Genomic DNA, 27,021 nt, shown 5'->3' with positions numbered 1-27,021 from the left:
CGTGTGGTGTGTCTGCTAGCTGCTGAACTGTTTCATGTAGCGTGTGGTGTGTCTGTTAGCTGCTGAACTGTTTCATGTAGCGTGTGGTGTGTCTTTAGCTGCTGAACTGTTTCATGTAGCGTGTGGTGTGTCTGCTAGCTGCTGAACTGTTTCATGTAGCGTGTGGTGTGTCTGCTAGCTGCTGAACTGTATCATGTAGCGTGTGGTGTGTCTGCTAGCTGCTGAACTGTATCATGTAGCGTGTGGTGTGTCTGTTAGCTGCTGAACTGTTTCATGTAGCGTGTGGTGTGTCTGCTAGCTGCTGAACTGTTTCATGTAGCGTGTGGTGTGTCTGCTAGCTGCTGAACTGTATCATGTAGCGTGTGGTGTGTCTGCTAGCTGCTGAACTGTTTCATGTAGCGTGTGGTGTGTCTGTTAGCTGCTGAACTGTTTCATGTAGCGTGTGGTGTGTCTTTAGCTGCTGAACTGTTTCATGTAGCGTGTGGTGTGTCTGCTAGCTGCTGAACTGTTTCATGTAGCGTGTGGTGTGTCTTTAGCTTCTGAACTGTATCATGTAGCGTGTGGTGTGTCTGCTAGCTGCTGAACTGTATCATGTAGCGTGTGGTGTGTCTTTAGCTGCTGAACTGTATCATGTAGCGTGTGGTGTGTCTGCTAGCTGCTGAACTGTTTCATGTAGCGTGTGGTGTGTCTGCTAGCTGCTGAACTGTATCATGTAGCATGTGGTGTGTCTGCTAGCTGCTGAACTGTTTCATGTAGCGTGTGGTGTGTCTTTAGCTGCTGAACTGTATCATGTAGCGTGTGGTGTGTCTGCTAGCTGCTGAACTGTTTCATGTAGCGTGTGGTGTGTCTGCTAGCTGCTGAACTGTATCATGTAGCGTGTGGTGTGTCTGCTAGCTGCTGAACTGTTTCATGTAGCGTGTGGTGTGTCTGCTAGCTGCTGAACTGTATCATAATAATAATAATAATTCATTTAATTTATATAGCGCTTCTCAATAACCCGAAGTCGCTGACAGTAGTCGGGAGCAGGGGTACAAACAAAGAGACGAAAGCAAAGAAACAAAACAAAACAACAAAGAAACAAAAACAAAGGAACATGAGACCATGGGGGGAACGGGGGAGACAGCCTGATGGCACAAAAAAAAGACTAGAGACATATCGATCAGGTTGGAGGGGAGGGGGGGGTTTAGGGGTGGGGGGGGTTGAAGGCAAGGGAGAACAGGTGGGTTTTGAGGCGAGCTTTGAAGGTGGAGAGTGTAGGGGAGTCTCTGATGGACTGGGGGAGGGAGTTCCAGAGTCGGGGTGCAGTGCGAGAGAAGGCCCGATCTCCGAAGTTTTTAAGCTTGGATGTCGGGACAGTGAGGGAGGCAGTGGAGGAGGACCGGAGGGAACGGGTTGGGCGGTAGGGGAGAAGGAGATCAGTCAGGTAGGGGGGGGCCAGGCTGTGGAGGGCTTTGAAGGTGAGGAGTAGTGTTTTGAAGTTAATGCAGTGTTTGATCGGGAGCCAGTGGAGGGAGTGGAGGACAGGAGTGATGTGTTCGCGGGACCGGGTGTTAGTGAGGAGGCGGGCGGCTGAATTTTGGACCATTTGCAGTTTATGGAGGGAGCGGGAGGTGATACCAGTGAGGAGGGAGTTGCAGTAGTCCAGGCGGGAGGAGATGAAGGCGTGAATGAGGGATTCAGCAGCGGGGGGGGAGAGGCAGTGACGGATTTTTGCGATGTTGCGGAGGTGGAAGTAGGATGTTTTCACGATGGAGTGGACGTGGGGGTCAAGTGAGAGGGTGGGGTCAAGGAGGACACCAAGGTTGCGGACTAGGGGGGAGGGGGTGATGGTGGAGTCGTTGATGGTGAGTGTGATGGGTCCGGATCTGGTGAGGGTGGTTTTGGTGCCAATGATGAGGAGTTCAGTCTTGTCACTGTTGAGTTTGAGGAAGTTGTGGGTCATCCAAGTTTGGAGTTCGGTGATGCATGATTCGATGTGACTGAGGGGTGGGCTGTGGGGGGATTGTGTACTGATGTATATTTGGGTGTCGTCAGCGTAACAGTGGAAGTTGAGGTGGTATTTGCGAATGATGTGACCAAGGGGGAGAATGTAGCAGATGAAGAGCAGGGGGCCGAGGACTGAGCCTTGGGGGACCCCCTGTGTGACTGGGGAGGGGGGGGAGGTGTGGCCGGAGAGGGAGATGAATTGGTGTCTGTCAGTGAGGTAGGAGGAGAACCAGTCAAGTGCTGTGCCCTCAACACCCAGTTGGTGCAGCCTTTGGAGGAGGATGGAGTGACACACTGTGTCAAAGGCTGCACTGAGATCGAGTAGGATCAGGATGTTGAGGGCACCGGAGTCAGCGGAGATGAGGAGGTCATTGATGACCTTTACCAGTGCAGTTTCGGTGCTGTGAGCGGGACGGAAGCCAGACTGAAGGGGTTCATATAGGGTGTTGGACTGGAGATGGGAGTGGAGTTGGGAGGCAGCAATACGTTCCAGTGTTTTTGAGAAAAAAGGAAGATTGGATATGGGGCGGTAGTTGGAGAGGCTGGATGGGTCAAGAGTGGGTTTTTTGAGGACAGGGGTGACAGCGGCGAGTTTGTAGGGGGAGGGGACGTGGCCTAGGGATAGTGACTGGTTGAAAAGGGCGGTGAGGTGGGGGATGAGAGCAGGGAGGCAGGCTTTGGTGAGAGTAGTGGGTAGGGGGTCAAGGGAGCAGGTAGTGGTCTTGGAGGTAGTCATGAGGTCCATGATGAAGGAGGAGTCAACTGGGGCGAAGGCAGTAAAAGGGGTGGAAGGGATGGAGACAGGTGGGGGAAAAATGTTGGTGGGGGGGGCGAGGGTGGGGGAATTGGCGATGCGGGCAGTCAATGAGCTGTTGATTAAAGATACTTTATTATTGAAGAAGAGGAGAAACGAGTTGCAGAGGTCAGGGGAGGAGAGTGAGTTATTGTCCGGGGGTTGTAAGAGTTTCTTGACAGTGGAGAAGAGGGTCCGGGGGTTGCGGTTGCTGCTGTTGATGATGGTGGAGTAGTGGGCAGATTTGGCAGCTTGGAGTGCATCACGGTAGGAGGAGACGTGCTGTTTGTGGAGGTCGGCGTGGATGGTGAGGCAGGTTTTTTTATAGAGGCGTTCTAGTTGACGGCCGGTCTGCTTCATGGAGCGGAGTTCCGGAGTGTACCAGGGGGAGGAGGTGGTGAATGAGACAGTGATGGTTTTCAGGGGTGCCAGTGAGCTAGCTGCTGAACTGTTTCATGTAGCGTGTGGTGTGTCTGCTAGCTGCTGAACTGTATCATGTAGCGTGTGGTGTGTCTGCTAGCTGCTGAACTGTTTCATGTAGCGTGTGGTGTGTCTGCTAGCTGCTGAACTGTTTCATGTGGCGTGTGGTGTGTCTGCTAGCTGCTGAACTGTTTCATGTAGCGTGTGGTGTGTCTTTAGCTGCTGAACTGTTTCATGTAGCGTGTGGTGTGTCTGCTAGCTGCTGAACTGTTTCATGTAGCGTGTGGTGTGTCTGCTAGCTGCTGAACTGTTTCATGTAGCGTGTGGTGTGTCTTTAGCTGCTGAACTGTTTCATGTAGCCTGTGGTGTGTCTTTAGCTGCTGAACTGTATCATGTAGCGTGTGGTGTGTCTTTAGCTGCTGAACTGTTTCTTGTAGCGTGTGGTGTGTCTGCTAGCTGCTGAACTGTTTCATGTAGCGTGTGGTGTGTCTGCTAGCTGCTGAACTGTTTCATGTAGCGTGTGGTGTGTCTGCTAGCTGCTGAACTGTTTCATGTAGCGTGTGGTGTGTCTTTAGCTGCTGAACTGTTTCATGTAGCGTGTGGTGTGTCTGCTAGCTGCTGAACTGTATCATGTAGCGTGTGGTGTGTCTGCTAGCTGCTGAACTGTTTCATGTAGCGTGTGGTGTGTCTGCTAGCTGCTGAACTGTATCATGTAGCGTGTGGTGTGTCTTTAGCTGCTGAACTGTTTCATGTAGCGTGTGGTGTGTCTGCTAGCTGCTGAACTGTTTCATGTAGCGTGTGGTGTGTCTGCTAGCTGCTGAACTGTTTCATGTAGCGTGTGGTGTGTCTGCTAGCTGCTGAACTGTTTCATGTAGCGTGTGGTGTGTCTTTAGCTGCTGAACTGTTTCATGTAGCGTGTGGTGTGTCTTTAGCTGCTGAACTGTATCATGTAGCGTGTGGTGTGTCTTTAGCTGCTGAACTGTATCATGTAGCGTGTGGTGTAGCAGTCTGTCACGGTAGGACACTAATCCTAATCCAAAACAGACTACAGATTACAAAAGGTAAAAAATTACACAAAGACTTTCAATCTGATTTCAATCTGAACAGTGTTCGCTTCTCTGGGCCCTCTCCGCAGCAGGAGTTAGTATAGAGAGGTGTAGTCTGACGTCACTCTGGACCGCCCGCAAGGTCCACCCGTATAGAGAGGTGTAGTCTGACGTCACTTTGGACCGCCCGCGAGGTCCACCTGTATAGAGAGGTGTAGTCTGACGTCACTCTGGAGCGCCCGCGAGGTCCACCCCTATAGAGAGGTGTAGTCTGACGTCACTCTGGCCCGCCCGCGAGGTCCACCCGTATAGAGAGGTGTAGTCTAACGTCACTCTGGACCGCCCGCGAGGTCCACCTGTATAGGGAGGTGTAGTCTGACGTCACTCTGGAGCGCCCGCGAGGTCCACCCGTATAGGGAGGTGTAGTCTGACGTCACTCTGGAGCGCCCGCGAGGTCCACCTGTATAGGGAGGTGTAGTCTGACGTCACTCTGGACCGCCCGCGAGGTCCACCCCTATAGAGAGGTGTAGTCTGACGTCACTCTGGACCGCCCGCGAGGTCCACCCGTATAGGGAGGTGTAGTCTGACGTCACTCTGGAGCGCCCGCGAGGTCCACCTGTATAGGGAGGTGTAGTCTGACGTCACTCTGGAGCGCCTGCGAGGTCCACCCCTATAGAGAGGTGTAGTCTGACGTCACTCTGGACCGCCCGCGAGGTCCACCCCTATAGGGAGGTGTAGTCTGACGTCACTCTGGACCGCCCGCGAGGTCCACCTGTATAGAGAGGTGTAGTCTGACATCACTCTGGACCGCCTGCGAGGTCCACCCGTATAGAGAGGTGTAGTCTGACGTCACTCTGGACCGCCCGCGAGGTCCACCCGTATAGAGAGGTGTAGTCTGACGTCACTCTGGACCGCCCGCGAGGTCCACCCGTATAGAGAGGTGTAGTCTGACGTCACTCTGGACCGCCTGCGAGGTCCACCCATATAGAGAGGTGTAGTCTGACGTCACTCTGGACCGCCCGCGAGGTCCACCCGTATAGGGAGGTGTAGTCTGACGTCACTCTGGACCGCCCGCGAGGTCCACCTGTATAGAGAGGTGTAGTCTGACGTCACTCTGGACCGCCCGCGAGGTCCACCCGTATAGAGAGGTGTCAATCAACAGTTATCTCCCGCCTCGACTACTGCAACGCACTGCTAGCTGGCCTCCCGGCCACTGCCACCAAGCCTCTTCAACTCATTCAAAACGCAGCGGCCCGCCTGATCTCAAACCTACCGAAGTCGGCCCATGTCACCCCACTTCTTAGGGACCTGCACTGGCTCCCCATTGCTGCACGTATCCGCTTCAAGGCCCTCGACCTAGCATACCGTGCGGCAAAGGGAACCGCTCCCGCCTACCTCCGGTCAATGGTCTCTAACTACACACCCTCAAGACCCCTACGCTCTGCATCTTCTGGCCGCCTCAGATCTACTCCTATCCAAGCTCCCGGAGGGTCATCAAAGAGAAGCCGCCTATTCTCAGTCCTTGCCCCACAATGGTGGAATGAACTACCCATCCCAGTTAGGACAGCCGAATCCCGTCCAATCTTTCGCCGTCGACTAAAGACTCACTTCTTCAACCATTATCTGAAATGATAAAAAAAAAAAAAAAAAAAAAAAATCTAACCCTGACTAACCTGTCATGCACTTGTCCTAATAAACTAACCTACACTGTAACACGCAACACTTTGATGAACATTGTTACTCAGCTGATAGAGTTATACCCTTCTTGCTGTCTTGTCGCACAGAACTTGTAAGTCGCTTTGGATAAAAGCGTCAGCTAAATGACTAAATGTAAATGTAAAATGTGTAGCCTGACGTCGCTCTGGACCGCCCGCGAGGTCCACCTGTATAGAGAGGTGTAGTCTGACGTCACTCTGGCCCGCCCGCGAGGTCCACCCGTATAGAGAGGTGTAGTCTAACGTCACTCTGGACCGCCCGCGAGGTCCACCTGTATAGGGAGGTGTAGTCTGACGTCACTCTGGAGCGCCCGCGAGGTCCACCCGTATAGGGAGGTGTAGTCTGACGTCACTCTGGAGCGCCCGCGAGGTCCACCTGTATAGGGAGGTGTAGTCTGACGTCACTCTGGACCGCCCGCGAGGTCCACCCCTATAGAGAGGTGTAGTCTGACGTCACTCTGGACCGCCCGCGAGGTCCACCCGTATAGGGAGGTGTAGTCTGACGTCACTCTGGAGCGCCCGCGAGGTCCACCTGTATAGGGAGGTGTAGTCTGACGTCACTCTGGAGCGCCTGCGAGGTCCACCCCTATAGAGAGGTGTAGTCTGACGTCACTCTGGACCGCCCGCGAGGTCCACCCCTATAGGGAGGTGTAGTCTGACGTCACTCTGGACCGCCCGCGAGGTCCACCTGTATAGAGAGGTGTAGTCTGACATCACTCTGGACCGCCTGCGAGGTCCACCCGTATAGAGAGGTGTAGTCTGACGTCACTCTGGACCGCCCGCGAGGTCCACCCGTATAGAGAGGTGTAGTCTGACGTCACTCTGGACCGCCCGCGAGGTCCACCCGTATAGAGAGGTGTAGTCTGACGTCACTCTGGACCGCCTGCGAGGTCCACCCATATAGAGAGGTGTAGTCTGACGTCACTCTGGACCGCCCGCGAGGTCCACCCGTATAGGGAGGTGTAGTCTGACGTCACTCTGGACCGCCCGCGAGGTCCACCTGTATAGAGAGGTGTAGTCTGACGTCACTCTGGACCGCCCGCGAGGTCCACCCGTATAGAGAGGTGTCAATCAACAGTTATCTCCCGCCTCGACTACTGCAACGCACTGCTAGCTGGCCTCCCGGCCACTGCCACCAAGCCTCTTCAACTCATTCAAAACGCAGCGGCCCGCCTGATCTCAAACCTACCGAAGTCGGCCCATGTCACCCCACTTCTTAGGGACCTGCACTGGCTCCCCATTGCTGCACGTATCCGCTTCAAGGCCCTCGACCTAGCATACCGTGCGGCAAAGGGAACCGCTCCCGCCTACCTCCGGTCAATGGTCTCTAACTACACACCCTCAAGACCCCTACGCTCTGCATCTTCTGGCCGCCTCAGATCTACTCCTATCCAAGCTCCCGGAGGGTCATCAAAGAGAAGCCGCCTATTCTCAGTCCTTGCCCCACAATGGTGGAATGAACTACCCATCCCAGTTAGGACAGCCGAATCCCGTCCAATCTTTCGCCGTCGACTAAAGACTCACTTCTTCAACCATTATCTGAAATGATAAAAAAAAAAAAAAAAAAAAAAAATCTAACCCTGACTAACCTGTCATGCACTTGTCCTAATAAACTAACCTACACTGTAACACGCAACACTTTGATGAACATTGTTACTCAGCTGATAGAGTTATACCCTTCTTGCTGTCTTGTCGCACAGAACTTGTAAGTCGCTTTGGATAAAAGCGTCAGCTAAATGACTAAATGTAAATGTAAAATGTGTAGCCTGACGTCGCTCTGGACCGCCCGCGAGGTCCACCTGTATAGAGAGGTGTAGTCTGACGTCACTCTGGACCGCCCGCGAGGTCCACCTGTATAGGGAGGTGTAGCCTGACGTCGCTCTGGACCGCCCGCGAGGTCCACCCGTATAGGGAGGTGTAGTCTGACGTCACTCTGGAGCGCCCGCGAGGTCCACCCGTATAGAGAGGTGTAGTCTGACGTCACTCTGGACCGCCCGCGAGGTCCACCCCTATAGGGAGGTGCAGTCTGACGTCACTCTGGACCGCCCGCGAGGTCCACCCGTATAGAGAGGTGTAGTCTGACGTCACTTTAGTTTCCCGCGAGGTCCACCCGTATAGGGATTTATCATTGGGAAAATGGATGATCGGCTATTGTAACAATTCTACCTCATGAACATTGAAAAGCTTTCCATTTCTGCACAAAATGAGATCCCTTCTATCACTAACATTATTTTTTAAGCATTTTTGGTTGAAATAAAATTCTGCAATTCTTTTTTTTTTTCGATTAATTGCGAATATTTTCATGTTGAGCTATAGATTGTGGATGAATACGCACAGAAAGGTACACAATGCCAATGTTCATGCTTTATTGGTTTTAAACGAGACGATTTAGAAATGGGCAATGGGCAAATGCATTGCGTTTTCAAGATGGGGGACGGTGAAGGCAGCTGGGTGGCGCAGGAGATGCTGGTATCGTCATACTAACACAACATGCAGTGTTAGAGGGTGGGAAAGCCGGTGGGTGGGGATTGGACGTTGTGGACAGCGACTCCTACAGGTCGGTTGGGTGACGCCGGTGCGACGGAAGCAGGAAGTATCGGGGGCAGCGTGAGCCTCCCACGCGTTACTCCTCGCCACTGAGAGTTCGAGCTGCTGCGGTGAAAAGATGCGACAGGCTGCCTCCTCGTGTACCGGAGGGGACACGTGATGCAAGGCTTCTATCCTCACTACAGCCGACCAGTGGGAGGCATAGTCTAGCAACGTTCAAGACAGGGGAGGGGAGAATTGGATCATACGAAATTGGGATGGGAGAAAAAATAGAAAATGGGGAGAAAAAGTGGATACAAAAAAAAGATGGTGGACCGGCCGGAAACAGCAATCACGTAACCACTACACCTCCCTATATTGTGCTATGCTGTGAATAATAGGAATGAACTGATGAAATGATTAAATGAAATGATGGACTGATGAAATGATGGTCAGTTTTAGCCCTTCTTATTTTATGTTTTTTACACTTTTACAACAAATCAAATCAAATATATTATTAATATTATTACTTATGAAATGAATACAAATATATATATATATATATTTTGATAATAAAAGAGAGAAAATGTAACTAACAGTGTTCCCTCTCTCCGCAGCATGGAGGAGTGCGAGGCCTTGTGCACCAGACTAACAGTGTTCCCTCTCTCCGCAGCATGGAGGAGTGCGAGGCCTTGTGCACCAGACTAACAGTGTTCCCTCTCTCCGCAGCATGGAGGAGTGCGAGGCCTTGTGCACCAGACTAACAGTGTTCCCTCTCTCCGCAGCATGGAGGAGTGCGAGGCCTTGTGCACCAGACTAACAGTGTTCCCTCTCTCTGCAGCATGGAGGAGTGCGAGGCCTTGTGCACCAGACTCTAACAGTGTTCCCTCTCTCCGCAGCATGGAGGAGTGCGAGGCCTTGTGCACCAGACTAACAGTGTTCCCTCTCTCCGCAGCATGGAGGAGTGCAAGGCCTTGTGCACCAGACTAACAGTGTTCCCTCTCTCCGCAGCATGGAGGAGTGCGAGGCCTTGTGCACCAGACTCTAACAGTGTTCCCTCTCTCCGCAGCATGGAGGAGTGCGAGGCCTTGTGCACCAGACTAACAGTGTTCCCTCTCTCCGCAGCATGGAGGAGTGCGAGGCCTTGTGCACCAGACTCGGCATCATGGTCAACGGCAGGTTTAAGTGTCTGGGCAGCATCCAGCACCTGAAGAACAGGTCAGCGGGGGTCAAACCTTCCTTTGAACCCTTTCACTACCTTTCACTACTATCCGTCTGTGGTGTGGTAGTGAAAGGGTTAACCCTTTGTTGTGTGGCAGTGAAAGGGTTAACCGTCTGTAGTGTGGTAGTGAAAGGGTTAACCGTCTGCAGTGTGGTAGTGAAAGGGTTAACCTTCTGTAGTGTGGTAGTGAAAGGGTTAACCGTCTGCAGTGTGGTAGTGCAAGGTTAACCTTCTGTAGTGTGGTAGTGAAAGGGTTAATGTGTCTGCCTCCACCTTGTTTCATTTATATTTGTCAAGATAAACATGATTTATTCCATTTATGTCTTGATTATAATAGATTATTATAAAAAAAGAAATTTACAGACATCAAAATTCAGAAAAAAAACAAATGGCACTCTTATTGATAAATGGGATCTAGAAGGGGTAAATATTAACCATTATGCTGTCTAGATGGCTTGTAATTGAGATAAAGTTAACGTTAGGTTATGACTATAACCAAGTTCTGTTAGTATAGCGACGCTCGGCGTCACTCTCTGCACTGTCCTTGCACACGTGCACACGCACTGAATAAAGACCACAATGTACCTTTAATCCCAATATTTGTCTGACCACACCCCTATCAGCTTACCCATATAAGCAGGGGTGGGGCCACCCACTCGCCTCCTTCCCAAGCTTTCACCACAAGGCGAGATCAAGGGCTGCAGCGGCGTCGGACGCCGAGCGTCGCTATACTAACAGAACTTGGTTATAGTCATAACCTAACATTCTGTATCGTATTAGCTCTCGCTCGGCGTCACTCTCTGCACAAGGGAGGCCGAGCGAGAGCCATCGGCCGACAAATACACCCCGCTGAAAGCCCCCCACAACCATCAGAACAGGGAGGGCCGAGCCCCCCCGACCCACCCTAATGGAGGGCACCCCCCCTATTGGGGGCTTCACGGGAGGGCGATGGACCCGACCGTGCGAAGAGGCACTCAAGCAACTCAACGCACAGGGTGAGCAGCCGTGGCTTGACCCCACGACTACACACACGCACAACCCGCATGCCACCCGGGAACGAACGGAGGAAACAACCTCGTTACTGCCCCCAGAATCACGGGGTCAAGGGCAAACCCAACCCCGTGGCAAGGCCGTAGCAGCGGAGCGCGAAGGAAGACCCAGACCCACCAAAGGGACTGGAGCCCCTGGAACGGGGGCCCGGAGAAGTCCATGATGCCAGCATCAAGACCCCACCAGGTGGGCACTTAGTGACCCCGCCCCCCACATCGCCAGCGTATTCGGACAAAGGCCCCTCAGCCGAGCGGGTCCTGTCCCCCCAATAGTACACCGCCTGGCACACTGACCCTGCAGAACAGGCAGTCAGCATGGCCGTAAGCACACAAAAAAGGTTAACCAACGGAAGCAGGCAGCGCACCGGGGAAAAACCAGGCAACAGGCTATTAACCCTAGCCTGGAGACTGCGGACGAGACAGGCGCCAGAGGGGACAGCTGAACACAGCCGCCCCGGCGGAAGGGGCGGAAGCTGGCGGTGTTGCATGACCAAGCCTCAATTTAAAAAAAACCCACCCAGAGGGGTTGAGGCAGAGAAGGCTGACACGATTGGCAGACGTCATGAACGTGCAGGGGCACCCTCAAACGGTGAACCCAGGAGTTGACACTGCTCCAACACACCAGGGAATCAACCACCTTGGTGTTACCCAATGCGGTGGTTGTTCCTATAACCCCTCAAGAAAAAACTCCAAAACACACCTGCGGGTATACACCGGCTATACCGCAGTACAAGTGTTTCAGTTTTTCAAAAAAGGGTTAACCCAGGCCTACGGGTCGATGAAACATTACTTCGGACCGGGCCCGGCGATACGGGAAGCACAGGGTCACCAGAGGAGGTCAAAGACCACCCCAACAGGCCCCTCTTCGCCATGCGTGAGAGAGGAGCGAAAAAGAATGGAGAACCAGCCCCTAAGCACACCGTACTTGGTATTCCCAGGCGGTCTCCCAACCAAGTACTAACCAGGACCAACCTGTGTAGCGGCCGAGATCTGACGAGATCGAGCGTGTACAGGTTGGCATGGCCGTAAGCCATTGCTGAGTAAAAAACTTACCCAACCAGGGTCTCCATAGTGCTTAACCCTGTGACACCCGGACCAACCTGGCATTTTTCCCCCTGAAAAAAGCCCAAGTCCCTCAGGGTACCAGAACAGCAGATTTGCATCCCCGGCGGACAACGGGTTCAACTGATCCGGACCAGCGTGACCAGAACCAGTCCTGTGCCCTAACCACGCCGACATGCCTACTCCAGGAGAAGGGGCAGATATGCGTGTTGATCTTAAACATGAAAAGAAGGCGCCACCCAGACGTTCGGGCGAACCGCGCCCGGTGGCCCACCCCCAGGGGGTGAGACCCCTCTACATATGTTCAGATCCATTCCGTCATCATCCCCCAGACATGAACGAGAATCCGTCGATGACAAAAACCAGGTCGTTGGATTTGGTCATCGGAAGAGGAAAAACCTCCATCCCAGTTGCTTTATAAAAACGCCGTTTTAACCTCAAGCAACCAAGGCGTGCCAGTCAGTCGCCTGTTTACAGAACACCCCAAGCTAGCACTATACGTGCGTCGGGACACACCCACATCAATGAACAGGCTATTTAGACCTGTCATTGAATCCCCAAGGCGCCATGGGGAACGACAAGAGGGGTGTGACACTTCCTAACTCCAACTCTTTTTAGTAGAAAAGAAGGAAGCACCAACAGTATGTATCCCAGTCTACACAGCCGGGGGTAAAAAAAATTCACATTTTTACATCCCACCACCCTCCCATAGGAAGGAGACGGGAATCCAGAGAGACTTCCCACGCGAGCTGTACAGATTGAAAAGAATATATTGCTCCTTGAGCCATGTAAAAAATTGGATTTAGGGCTCTCCGGGGAGGAGGCACTGAACCCATACACACTCAATAATCGAATTGAATCGAATACATACACAATAGAGTAGGACTCCTTCTAGAGGGTCCACTCACCTTGACAATCTGAGGAGGAGGCTCTGTACTCTGAAGGAGGCTCCCTTACATGGAAGGAGGAGTCCCAACTCACAGAAGGCCAGAATAGGAGCTTGGTGAGGAGGAGCCCTGACCACCCCCGCGAAACAGATCCATCACATGGACCTGAACAGCACACGGAAGTCCTACCAACAGAGACGCGCACGGTGACGTACTCTATGGCGGGGGAATTTCTGCGGTGCACACGCCCAATATTCCAGGCCGTGGGACCAGGAAACTCCTCCCCCCCCCCCCCCCCCCCCTCACCCTGTAACGTGCCGAACCGCAACGTGACAGGAACCTTGAAGGACAGGTGGGTTTACCCCTGACCAACAGAAAAAAGGGGGAGGAAAGGTTACCAGTTCACCCCTTTACGACCCCACACCCATGATACGATGTAATGACAAAAAGAGAGTATGACAGTCATAGTCAGCTCTATGAAACGTCTGACAGCTTCACACAGCGCATGAGCTAACCTGCTATCTGATTTTTACTAAGGAAAAAACACAGAATAGAAAGGGCTCTCCAAGAGCCCCGGTACCAAACTTACACATGTGCTTCTGTGGCCAGTCCAACCCAGTTGTAGGTCACATGACACACACAACCCATCATCATCTACAAAAAATGGCAAAAACACACTACAGAGGAACGCCATTTTTCATAATGAGAGAATACATAATTCTTAATTAGTATCGGCCACAGGCCTTGCTAAGCACACACGAAAGCGACCAAACAATTTTTTCTTTTAGGAAAATAAAGTTTCTCCAGCAGTTTTAGCACAACCTCAGCAATCAAGCTAAGGGTTACATCGTATCCCTACCACACAGTGACACAATGTAGTGCAACAACATGTCTGAAAGGAGGATGAAGAAGTCCCCAGGGAACCGGGGGGAAACACAATCCTCCTACTTTACCCTTAATACGGCCAGTTAAAACAGGAAAACCTGTTAATATGTGAACACGCTGTTCATTGTCATTACAGGCTGAGAAAAGAATCATTCTTTACTCATTTGTCACTAAGCATAGCTTCATAGGTTAGTTAACCCCCTTAGTTGTGAGTACACGGTACATATAAACACACATGATGTTTCTCACACAACAACCAGATCATTTTCACATCTGTAACAACAACCCGATTTGCACGGAGAAGCTATTACCAGTGACAAGACAATTCACACATAACTCGTGTCGTATCCTAAATGTATTGCAGCAACACACGTTTTTGGAAAACATCGTTATTTACAAAACATTTAGAAGGGAAAAACCAGAAGACGTGTATAAGGTCTGGCCAAACCTCGCCTACCCGGAGCGTAGATCAACGAAGTGCAGTCTCAAGGCACCGTAGAAAACACAGCGTCCTGTGTTGTCGATCTGGGCAGCGTCGCCGCTCCAACCCGTCGCTACGGTCCCCTTTGTTGACGCAGGCTTTGCCGTCCTGGCCCAGGGCAGGTTCGACGAACATCCTCTGCCAAAGATGACGTCGTAGTCAAGAGTGTTTAAAACATGTTATAATCAAAGCACGTTCAACAGAGTAGCATTAAGCTAACGGCCGCCCTAACCGTCGGACGCTACCGCCCCTGCCCGCGAGACGCCGAGCGAACGGCGCGCGCGACCAGAGGGGAGCTTCGAATCCCCCCCCCCGCCTCTCCCCGAGGGAGAGGGGAGTCGGGAACCGCGGCGACGCGCGAGGTGCCGGAGCCACCCCGCGCTGGGCCTAGGCCGATAGCAGCAAGCTAACGTTTCCTAGCCTAACCTAGTAGGCCACCTAGTGATCACAGCAGGCCAGCGCCGCAGCTAACAGCTGACTGGCTAACAGTAGGCCACCACTAGCACGTAAGCTAAGCAGCTATCACCTGAACTTGTACACAATGATATAACACTCACCCAGACAGGCCGCCGTTCTGAAACCCTCCTCACTTTTTAAGAGAAAAGAGAAACAAGATGTTAACACAGTTTTACAACGGTGATTTTACCAACACCCGACGGAGCCAGCACAATACCCAACTGGCCTGTGTAGCTGACTTGAACACAGATCTTCCGCTATCGAACATCTATGCCCATATCTCCTCGTGAGGGAATACTCTCATTTGGATATGAAAGAAGGGGCCTACACGGTGGCAGAGAGATATCCACTCGTCCAGAAAACACAGGGATCACCAGTGTTAATGGTCGCGGCCCACTAGTTAAAACTATAATGGGCTTCAGACCAAGGTCTTCTGTCGCCTAAGAGGCTGAACAAAGGACCCTAGCCTGGGGCCGGTTTTCATAAACATTGTCAATTAGCCCCCATAGCACTAACAGACAAGTGGAGCCTGCCAGCAAAACAGAACTCACCAAACCTGGAACCCACCGCTTCTCACAACAGCGGCGCGTCCTACAGCCCAGCTGTGTCTTTACCGCAACCAGCACACAGCAAGGACTGCAGTTGGAAAAGCATGTAGCGGCGCGAACTCCCAATACGAAAACCGGTGGAGGATTTTTAGAATGATCATCATCTTCCAGACACTCCAGTACGAAGACAATATCGCCGTATTTTCTCGAAAATAGTGAGAGAGAAAATAAAGATATGATGTCAACGTATCCTTGCTTTCCAACTCTTCTTCTACCATCACATCACTTCAAGTGTGGGGATCTACCGAGGCACTTCCTTGTGGTGAAAGCGAGAAGGAGGCGAGTGGGTGGCCCCACCCCTGCTTATATGGGTAAGCTGATAGGGGTGTGGTCAGACAAATATTGGGATTAAAGGTACATTGTGGTCTTTATTCAGTGCGTGTGCACGTGTGCGAGGACAGTGCAGAGAGTGACGCAGAGCGAGAGCTATACGATACAGAACATCTGTTAAGTATGTTTACATGAATTGTTATTGCGTCATTGTTTTAAAATCCCAATAATGTTGTGGGTCCACCAGACGCTGGGAACACCAACACCAGGGTTCACTTAGTTATCTCTCGTTGACTGACTCGCTTGTGTTGTCATTGTGTGTCCGACTATGCTTGCTTTCGAATACCCGCCCAACTCTACCTCTGATTGGCTTACCATGAAATTGTACTCAACCTCAGCCAATCGTCAGCATGTATGCGCTTGTCTCGCGCACTGCCCACTAACCAAAAAAAGTATTGCCTCTCGGCGCAGAGATCTAGTTGATCTGATGAAAAAAAACGGCTTCAATCATAGTAACGTGCCGCATTTCTTGGCAGTAACGGTAACAGCGTTATTAAGATTGGAAGAGTAATCCGTTAGATTACTCGTTACTGAAAAAAGTAACGCCGTTAGTAACGCCGTTATTTATAACGCCGTTATTCCCATCACTTATAGGAGTGAGAGGAACACCAACACCAGGGTTCACTTATAGGAGTGAGAGGAACACCAACCATGAATGCCTAGTGAGTGAATGTACAGAATATGTTTTAAACAGTTTTTATATTAGCTTTAACACATTGACTGCCACGCTTCTATCCATCAATGTATGATCACTGCCACCACTCTAAGCCTATGGAGATGCTCACCTTCTTTGCAGGGCTATAACTTTTTAAATTGTATTGCTAAATTGACATTACTATGGCCCATTCAACATCGATTATCTATCGTTCAGGATGTAGGAACGTTATACTTTTTCATTCATAGATTCTTCCAAAAATACCGTCTAGAATATAAGTATGTTTTTATCGTTTTCTGCAGTAATTACTAGAACGTGAGTTATAGGCATAAACGCATACGGTATATAGATTATCAACTGCCGTTTGTTGCCGATACACGCTATATTAGAAATTTCAACTGTACATGATCCTAAACGTTATGACTCATCATGTGCGGATGAACGGGGGGGGGGGTCGTTTATAATTCCATGATCATCAGTAAATGCTTTATGTAGTATGGGTTGATTTATTGATCAGATGGTTTGTAAATAAAGAAATGTACAATCGCCTTGAAAATAACGTTACTGTCCTCTTACCATTCGCCGATGAGACTGGAGGAAAAAGATCCCACTTATTTGACGTCGATCGACTAGATCCATTTCCGGTTTGTATGGCGCAATAAACGCCCAAATCATATCGATTATTGAGTTATGGCAGCGATCCATATACACAGATGTGTGTCTAGAGTCCCGCAACAATATATGACTGCCGGACGGATTTCCCAGATGCACCGAGATCACATTTCCGGTTGTAACTCGCCCGATCATCCACCAGGCGGCGGTATTGAAGCGTTGCACTGTTGTGCAGAGTCCCGCTGTCTCAGCAGAGGCTGGGTGGCGGAATTATGAATATCATGGCTAAAAAATTTAATATTATCTCAATAACGTTGTACGCCGTGGCTTGGCAGAATTCGCATGACCAGCAAACCCGTCGTACAACGTGATTGGCGGTCAATGTGTTAATGCCCTTCTTTTTTGTCTGTTTCTTTTCTGACTTAAACGTCTAGCCCAGGGACTACAACTGAAAACTAGCAACCCTGTTAATGTTGGCATATTTACAGTTTTTAATTTGTATTCATTTATAAATGTATAAACTGTTGATTGATATGCACTGTCCCTGATCAAACAAACGAAACGAAACACCAAGATACCTTGAGACTAGACCGATGGCATTGCCCAGAGAACTGCAGTGTTCTCTGAATAACCCCTGTCTTCTACCTTTTGAGAGAGAGAGAGAGAGAGAGAGAGAGAGAGAGAGAGAGAGAGAGAGAGAGAGAGAGAGAGAGAGAGAACCCTGGAGGTGCATGACAGTTATTTCACGCAGACTTTATTTTTGACTCCAGTTGTTATCCCTCAGGTTCGGGGACGGCTACATGATCACAGTGAGGACCAAGACCAGCTCCAGTGTCAAGGAGGTGGTCCGCTTCTTCAACAGGAACTTCCCTGAGGCGGTGCTGAAGGTAGACGACCTCTTCTGTACTCTCCCTGCCTATCTGACGAGGACATAATGATTACCTCCGCAACTAAGTAATACAAATAGAAATGAATGGAACTGTATTACTCTACAGTTGAATCATTTTAGCCCCTTGCCTGTTAACCCTTTCACTACCACACTACAGAAGGTTAACCTTTCACTACCACACTACAGACGGTTAACCGTCTGTAGTGTGGTAGTGAAAGGGTTAACGTAAGGTTATGTATATAACCAAGTTCTGTGAGTTATGGTGCGCTCAGCACCAGTTGCACTGTACTTCACTTCGTTTGGGAAGGAGGCGAGTAGGTGACCACACACCTGCTTATGAAGGTAAGCGGATGGGGGTGTGGCCAGACGAATGTTGGGATGTAAAGGTACATGGTGGAATCTTTTATTCAGTGCACGAAGTGAAGTACAGTGCAGATGATGCTGAGCGAAGCCATAACGAAACAGAACCCTTTGGTAGTGTGGTAGTGAAAGGGTTAAGTCATGGTCCCTCATTCTTCAAATTCCCCCCTCTCCACCTCCCCACCCCCCCTGAGCACAAGGTGACAGTACAGCCCTCTCCACCTCCCCACCCCCCCTGAGCACAAGGTGACAGTACAGCCCTCTCCACCTCCCCCCCCCCCCCTGAGCACAAGGTGACAGTACAGCCCTCTCCACCTCCCCACCCCCCCTGAGCACAAGGTGACAGTACAGCCCTCTCCACCTCCCCCCCCCCTGAGCACAAGGTGACAGTACAGCCCTCTCCACCTCCCCCCCCTGTCTGAGCACAAGGTGACAGTACAGCCCTCTCCACCTCCCCACCCCCCCTGAGCACAAGGTGACAGTACAGCCCTCTCCACCTCCCCACCCTGTCTGAGCACAAGGTGACAGTACAGCCCTCTCCACCTCCCCACCCCCCCTGAGCACAAGGTGACAGTACAGCCCTCTCCACCTCCCCACCCCCCCTGAGCACAAGGTGACAGTACAGCCCTCTCCACCTCCCCACCCTGTCTGAGCACAAGGTGACAGTACAGCCCTCTCCACCTCCCCACCCCCCCTGAGCACAAGGTGACAGTACAGCCCTCTCCACCTCCCCACCCCCCCTGAGCACAAGGTGACAGTACAGCCCTCTCCACCTCCCCACCCCCCTGAGCACAAGGTGACAGTACAGCCCTCTCCACCTCCCCCCCCTGTCTGAGCACAAGGTGACAGTACAGCCCTCTCCACCTCCCCACCCCCTGTCTGAGCACAAGGTGACAGTACAGCCCTCTCCACCTCCCCACCCCCCCTGAGCACAAGGTGACAGTACAGCCCTCTCCACCTCCCCACCCCCCCTGAGCACAAGGTGACAGTACAGCCCTCTCCACCTCTCCACCCCCCCTGAGCACAAGGTGACAGTACAGCCCTCTCCACCTCCCCACCCCCCCTGAGCACAAGATGACAGTACAGCCCTCTCCACCTCCCCACCCTGTCTGAGCACAAGGTGACAGTACAGCCCTCTCCACCTCCCCCCCCTGTCTGAGCACAAGGTGACAGTACAGCCCTCTCCACCTCCCCACCCCCCCTGTCTGAGCACAAGGTGACAGTACAGCCCTCTCCACCTCCCCACCCCCCCCTGAGCACAAGGTGACAGTACAGCCCTCTCCACCTCCCCACCCCCCCTGAGCACAAGGTGACAGTACAGCCCTCTCCACCTCCCCACCCCCCCTGAGCACAAGGTGACAGTACAGCCCTCTCCACCTCCCCCCCCCCTGAGCACAAGGTGACAGTACAGCCCTCTCCACCTCCCCACCCTGTCTGAGCACAAGGTGACAGTACAGCCCTCTCCACCTCCCCCCCCTGTCTGAGCACCAGGTGACAGTACAGCCCTCTCCACCTCCCCACCCCGTCTGAGCACAAGGTGACAGTACAGCCCTCTCCACCTCCCCCCCCTGTCTGAGCACAAGGTGACAGTACAGCCCTCTCCACCTCCCCACCCTGTCTGAGCACAAGGTGACAGTACAGCCCTCTCCACCTCCCCACCCTGTCTGAGCACAAGGTGACAGTACAGCCCTCTCCACCTCCCCCCCCCCCCTGAGCACAAGGTGACAGTACAGCCCTCTCCACCTCCCCACCCCCCCTGAGCACCAGGTGACAGTACAGCCCTCTCCACCTCCCCACCCCGTCTGAGCACAAGGTGACAGTACAGCCCTCTCCACCTCCCCCCCCTGTCTGAGCACAAGGTGACAGTACAGCCCTCTCCACCTCCCCACCCTGTCTGAGCACAAGGTGACAGTACAGCCCTCTCCACCTCCCCACCCCCCCTGAGCACAAGGTGACAGTACAGCCCTCTCCACCTCCCCCCCCTGTCTGAGCACCAGGTGACAGTACAGCCCTCTCCACCTCCCCACCCCCCCTGAGCACAAGGTGACAGTACAGCCCTCTCCACCTCCCCACCCCCCCTGAGCACAAGGTGACAGTACAGCCCTCTCCACCTCCCCACCCCCCCTGAGCACAAGGTGACAGTACAGCCCTCTCCACCTCCCCACCCCCCCTGAGCACAAGGTGACAGTACAGCCCTCTCCACCTCCCCCCCCCCTGTCTGAGCACAAGGTGACAGTACAGCCCTCTCCACCTCCCCCCCCCCCTGAGCACAAGGTGACAGTACAGCCCTCTCCACCTCCCCACCCTGTCTGAGCACAAGGTGACAGTACAGCCCTCTCCACCTCCCCACCCCCCCTGAGCACAAGGTGACAGTACAGCCCTCTCCACCTCCCCCCCCTGTCTGAGCACAAGGTGACAGTACAGCCCTCTCCACCTCCCCACCCCCCCTGAGCACAAGGTGACAGTACAGCCCTCTCCACCTCCCCCCCCTGAGCACAAGGTGACAGTACAGCCCTCTCCACCTCCCCACCCCCCCTGAGCACAAGGTGACAGTACAGCCCTCTCCACCTCCCCACCCTGTCTGAGCACAAGGTGACAGTACAGCCCTCTCCACCTCCCCCCCCTGTTTGAGCACCAGGTGACAGTACAGCCCTCTCCACCTCCCCCCCCCCTGTCTGAGCACAAGGTGACAGTACAGCCCTCTCCACCTCCCCCCCCCCCCCCTTGAGCACAAGGTGACAGTACAGCCCTCTCCACCTCCCCACCCCGTCTGAGCACAAGGTGACAGTACAGCCCTCTCCACCTCCCCCCCCCTGTCTGAGCACAAGGTGACAGTACAGCCCTCTCCACCTCCCCCACCCCCCCCCTTGAGCACAAGGTGACAGTACAGCCCTCTCCACCTCCCCACCCCGTCTGAGCACAAGGTGACAGTACAGCCCTCTCCACCTCCCCCCCCCTGTCTGAGCACAAGGTGACAGTACAGCCCTCTCCACCTCCCCCCCCCTCCTGAGCACAAGGTGACAGTACAGCCCTCTCCACCTCCCCCCCCCCCCTGAGCACAAGGTGACAGTACAGCCCTCTCCACCTCCCCCCCCCTGAGCACAAGGTGACAGTACAGCCCTCTCCACCTCCCCACCCTGTCTGAGCACAAGGTGACAGTACAGCCCTCTCCACCCCCCCCCCCCCTGAGCACAAGGTGACAGTACAGCCCTCTCCACCTCCCCACCCCCCCTGAGCACAAGGTGACAGTACAGCCCTCTCCACCTCCCCACCCTGTCTGAGCACCAGGTGACAGTACAGCCCTCTCCACCTCCCCCCCCTGTCTGAGCACAAGGTGACAGTACAGCCCTCTCCACCTCCCCCCCCTGTCTGAGCACCAGGTGACAGTACAGCCCTCTCCACCTCCCCACCCCGTCTGAGCACAAGGTGACAGTACAGCCCTCTCCACCTCCCCACCCTGTCTGAGCACAAGGTGACAGTACAGCCCTCTCCACCTCCCCACCCCCCCTGAGCACAAGGTGACAGTACAGCCCTCTCCACCTCCCCACCCCCCCTGAGCACAAGGTGACAGTACAGCCCTCTCCACCTCCCCACCCCCCCTGAGCACAAGGTGACAGTACAGCCCTCTCCACCTCCCCACCCTGTCTGAGCACAAGGTGACAGTACAGCCCTCTCCACCTCCCCACCCTGTCTGAGCACCAGGTGACAGTACAGCCCTCTCCACCTCCCCCCCCCCCTGAGCACAAGGTGACAGTACAGCCCTCTCCACCTCCCCACCCCCCCCTTGAGCACAAGGTGACAGTACAGCCCTCTCCACCTCCCCACCCCGTCTGAGCACAAGGTGACAGTACAGCCCTCTCCACCTCCCCCCCCCTGTCTGAGCACAAGGTGACAGTACAGCCCTCTCCACCTCCCCCCCCCTGTCTGAGCACAAGGTGACAGTACAGCCCTCTCCACCTCCCCCCCCCCCCTGAGCACAAGGTGACAGTACAGCCCTCTCCACCTCCCCACCCTGTCTGAGCACAAGGTGACAGTACAGCCCTCTCCACCTCCCCACCCCCCCTGAGCACAAGGTGACAGTACAGCCCTCTCCACCTCCCCACCCCCCCTGAGCACAAGGTGACAGTACAGCCCTCTCCACCTCCCCCCCCCCCTGTCTGAGCACAAGGTGACAGTACAGCCCTCTCCACCTCCCCCCCCTGAGCACAAGGTGACAGTACAGCCCTCTCCACCTCCCCCCCCCTGAGCACAAGGTGACAGTACAGCCCTCTCCACCTCCCCCCCCTGTCTGAGCACAAGGTGACAGTACAGCCCTCTCCACCTCCCCACCCCCCCTGAGCACAAGGTGACAGTACAGCCCTCTCCACCTCCCCACCCCGTCTGAGCACAAGGTGACAGTACAGCCCTCTCCACCTCCCCACCCTGTCTGAGCACAAGGTGACAGTACAGCCCTCTCCACCTCCCCACCCCCCCTGAGCACAAGGTGACAGTACAGCCCTCTCCACCTCCCCACCCCCCCTGAGCACAAGGTGACAGTACAGCCCTCTCCACCTCCCCACCCCCCCTGAGCACAAGGTGACAGTACAGCCCTCTCCACCTCCCCACCCTGTCTGAGCACAAGGTGACAGTACAGCCCTCTCCACCTCCCCACCCTGTCTGAGCACCAGGTGACAGTACAGCCCTCTCCACCTCCCCCCCCCCCCCTGAGCACAAGGTGACAGTACAGCCCTCTCCACCTCCCCACCCCCCCTGAGCACAAGGTGACAGTACAGCCCTCTCCACCTCCCCACCCCCCCTGAGCACAAGGTGACAGTACAGCCCTCTCCACCTCCCCCCCCTGTCTGAGCACAAGGTGACAGTACAGCCCTCTCCACCTCCCCACCCCCCTGAGCACAAGGTGACAGTACAGCCCTCTCCACCTCCCCACCCCCCCTGAGCACAAGGTGACAGTACAGCCCTCTCCACTTCCCCACCCTGTCTGAGCACAAGGTGACAGTACAGCCCTCTCCACCTCCCCCCCCTGTCTGAGCACAAGGTGACAGTACAGCCCTCTCCACCTCCCCCCCCCTGTCTGAGCACAAGGTGACAGTACAGCCCTCTCCACCTCCCCACCCTGTCTGAGCACAAGGTGACAGTACAGCCCTCTCCACCTCCCCACCCCCCCTGAGCACCAGGTGACAGTACAGCCCTCTCCACCTCCCCACCCCCCCCCCTGAGCACAAGGTGACAGTACAGCCCTCTCCACCTCCCCCCCCTGTCTGAGCACCGATATTATCGGCCGATATCGGCATTAAAATGTGATATCGGAAAATATTGGTATCGGTTTTCAAAACTTTTATTTTTTTTTACATTTCTATAACCTTTATTTACCCAGGCAAGCAAGTAAGAACAAATTCTGATTTTATTTATTGTCAAAAGTATGCATAATGTTGTATTAATTCCACAACAAGAGATATGTAATGTTAATTACCTGAAATTATTCAGATTTTTTGGGGGGGGGGGGGGAACCCTGCATATATCGGTATCGGTTGATATCGGTATCGGAAATTAAGAGTTGGACAATATCGGTATATCGGTATCGGTAAAAAAGCCAATATGGAGCATCCCTAATTATATTCTTATTTGAGTCCCATGACTACCTAAATGTTTAGCGTTGTTCAATGTGAGCGATCTGTATAGTGCCCCCCCCCCCCCCCTCTGGATTCTTAAAGGGGTTCTGTTCTCTTCCGGTCCCCCAGGAGCGGCACCACACCAAGCTGCAGTACCAGCTGAAGTCCGAGGTCATCTCTCTGGCTCAGGTGTTCAGCAAGATGGAGCAGGTGGTGGAGGTGCTGGGCATCGAGGACTACTCTGTCAGCCAGACCACTCTGGACAACGTGAGCGCTTTAACCCAGACCTTTCAACTAGGGATGTCCCATATTGGCATTGAAATGTAATATCGGAAATTATAGGTATCAGTTAAAAATAAAAAATTTTACATTTATATAACCTTTATTTACCCAGGCAAGCGAGTAAGAACAATTCTTATTTTATTAATTGTCAAAAGTATGCATAATGTTGTGTTAATTCCATGACAAGATATATGTAATGAATGAATTACCTGAAATTATTATGTTTTTTGGGGGGGGGGGGGGGGGAATCGCGCATATATCGGTATCGGTTGATATCGGTATCGGAAATTAAGAGTTGGACAATATCGGTATATCAGATATTGGTAAAAAAAGCCAACATCGAACATCCCTAGTTTCAACATTCTAAATGAGCTACATTTGAAGGATTTTATGCACTTTGCTGTTCCCAATGTCCGAACAGAAATGGGAAAGAAAGCTTTTGTTTTCCGCACCTACTGCATGGAACAGACTCCAGTCCGATCTGAAGATCCAAAGCTTGGTAACACTGAGTGTATTTAAGGCTGATGGTGAAGCCTACTGTAACACTGAGTGTATTTAAGGCTGATGGTGAAGCCTACTGTAACACTGAGTGTATCTAAGGCTGATGGTGAAGCCTACTGTAACACTGACTGTATTTAAGGCTGATGGTGAAGCCTACTGTAACACTGAGTGTATTTAAGGCTGATGGTGAAGCCTACTGTAACACTGACTGTATCTAAGGCTGATGGTGAAGCCTATTGTAACACTGACTGTATCTAAGGCTGATGGTGAAGCCTACTGTAACACTGAGTGTATTTAAGGCTGATGGTGAAGCCTACTGTAACACTGAGTGTATTTAAGGCTGATGGTGAAGCCTACTGTAACACTGAGTGTATTTAAGGCTGATGGTGAAGCCTACTGTAACACTGAGTGTATTTAAGGCTGATGGTGAAGCCTACTGTAACCACGTGTTCTGTGTGCTGGTGTTGTATCTGACCATTTTGTAACGTTACTTGTATCTGTAATTTCTCTGTGTGTATTTTGAGACGTTGTGTTGCTGCTATTCTTGGCCAGGTCTCCCTTGTAAAAGAGATCCTGGATCTCAGTTGGGACAAACCTGGTTAAATAAAGGCTATATCCTGCCTACCAATGTCATTGATCCAGAGTCCCTGCTCCTCCACACTGGATGCCCACGGCCCTGACATGAACATGAAACCTACTCCACAGGGCACCCAAAATAGTGTTTTTCCTGCATCTATTTCAGGGCTTGTACAGACTGGATCGTGGCCCCATTGACCTTACGTATATATTTCGTGGCAAATGGGAAGCATACTTTTGTAAATGACAAATAAACTTGAATCTCGACTACCCAAACTTTAAATATCAAACATGAATAGCTAAATGCACATCACATATTACACACATATCACATCACATATTAGCTAAAATGCACATCATTTGACTCTTTGGTATACACATTTTATTACATTGTATGTGATTATTATACAACATAATTCATCAAACATTATACAGCATGCATATCATTGCTTTCCCTCATTATTCCCTGTCCAGGTGTTTGTGAACTTTGCCAAGAGGCAGAGTGACAACCTGGAACAGCAGGAGAGCTCTCCCCCTAGTGGCGGCCAGTCGCCTCTGCAGCGCATCCTGAGTCTGCTGAGGTCTGGGCCGGCCAACACGGAGCTCAACGCACTGGTCAGCGAGGAGCCAGAGGAACTGGAGAGTGACGATGACGAAGGACTCATCAGTTTTGAAGAGGAGAGGGTGAGAGGAGAGGGTGAGAGGAGAGGAGAGGAGAGGAGAGGAGAGGAGAGGAGAGGAGAGGAGAGGAGAGGAGAGGAGAGGAGAGGAGAGGAGAGGGGAGGGGAGGGGAGGGGAGAGGAGAGGAGAGGAGAGGAGAGGAGAGGAGAGGAGAGGAGAGGAAAGGGGTGGAGAGGAGAAGAGAGGAGAGGAGAGGGTGAGAGATGAGACAGGAGTGGAGAGAGGAGAGGGTGAGAGGAGAGGAGACGGGAGGACAGGATGGGACAGGAGAGGAGAGGACACAGGGTGGGAGGAGAGGAGAGGAGGATGGGACAGGAGAGGAGAGGAGAGGGGATGGGATGGGAAAAAACAAGCCAATGTAGGGAAGAGGAGGAGAGGAGAACAACACGTAGAAGAAGAAGAAGGAGGCAATGTACTGTAGGAAGAAGTTTGCTTTTGATTGAAGGGAATGAATGAAATGGATGAATGAAAGTGGATCAGGAGGTAAGAGAGCGGTCGCCTGGTAATCGGAAGGTTCCTGGTTCGATTCCAGCTCCTCCCGGCAGCGCTTCGAAAGTGTCGTTGAGCGTGAGGCATACGTTGTAAATATAAAGGCAGCCCTTTCCATTTGCCGTTCTGAAAGAGAGAGAATGAAATGATCAGACCAGAGGTTTTTATCTATTTTGATCTTAGCATGTGAGCTTTATTAACCCCTTTTACTACCACACTACAGACGGGTAACCGGCATCTGTAGTGTGGTAGTGAAAGGGCTAACCTTATGTAGTGTGGCAGGGAAAGGGTTAACCCTTTGTCGTGTGGCATTGAAAGGGTTAACCTTCTGTATTGTCACAGTGAAAGGGTTAACCCTTTGGTAGTGTGGCATTGAAACATGTCACGTCGCATTGGCATGAAGTGTATTGATGAGCTGTAGCCTCTCTGTTTGTCTGTGCAGGTACAGTTATCCTTCAACACAGACACGCTCTGTTGAAACTGAGGAAAACTCAAAGAGCAGAGAAAGATGCGGCACAGAGGGACCAAGAAGAGAAGAAAACATAACACACTATATATATATAATTCACAGACCCTCTGAGGCCGAGAGGAGAAGGTATACCTGCTCAAGAGGAAAGAGGACCAAAGCTCTCTGTGCAGTGAGAATGTATTTGAATAGGATCAATGGGGACAGTATCGCAGCCTCAAATGAACCTGCCTTGTTGGGAGGGACTGAGGTGTCCGGACTCCGATATATGAAGCGAGGTTCAAAGGGACAGAGAAGACGGGTGCGTGAGGACAGGCGCTTGCCGTGTCACCAGAACCGGCCACGGTTGAAGCCTTGGGGTGACTATAGAGAAGCCAGGTCCCGTATCTCACGGTTTGGGGACAAACACACAACACAGCGACGACACAACGAACC

The 27,021-nt window shown here is 52.6% G+C and overlaps 1 protein-coding gene across 1 annotated transcript in view; it reads left to right on the top strand.

Moving 5' to 3' along the window:
• abca2 (ATP-binding cassette, sub-family A (ABC1), member 2) overlaps nt 1-26,598 on the top strand; it is a gene marked incomplete at both ends in the record, with an annotated part of 250,124 nt that extends 223,526 nt beyond the window's left edge. Inside the window, 5 exon segments of the mRNA XM_084338063.1 lie at nt 9,612-9,704; nt 17,518-17,620; nt 23,721-23,858; nt 25,425-25,634; nt 26,563-26,598. Coding sequence (XP_084194189.1) covers nt 9,612-9,704; nt 17,518-17,620; nt 23,721-23,858; nt 25,425-25,634; nt 26,563-26,598 — 580 coding nt within the window.
• Between the last annotated feature and the right edge of the window lie 423 nt (nt 26,599-27,021).

The sequence above is a fragment of the Notolepis coatsorum genome (assembly GCF_963971535.1).
Source record: "Notolepis coatsorum genome assembly, chromosome: 1".
NCBI lineage: Eukaryota > Metazoa > Chordata > Actinopteri > Aulopiformes > Paralepididae > Notolepis > Notolepis coatsorum.
This window is presented reverse-complemented; position numbering and strand designations above follow the sequence as displayed.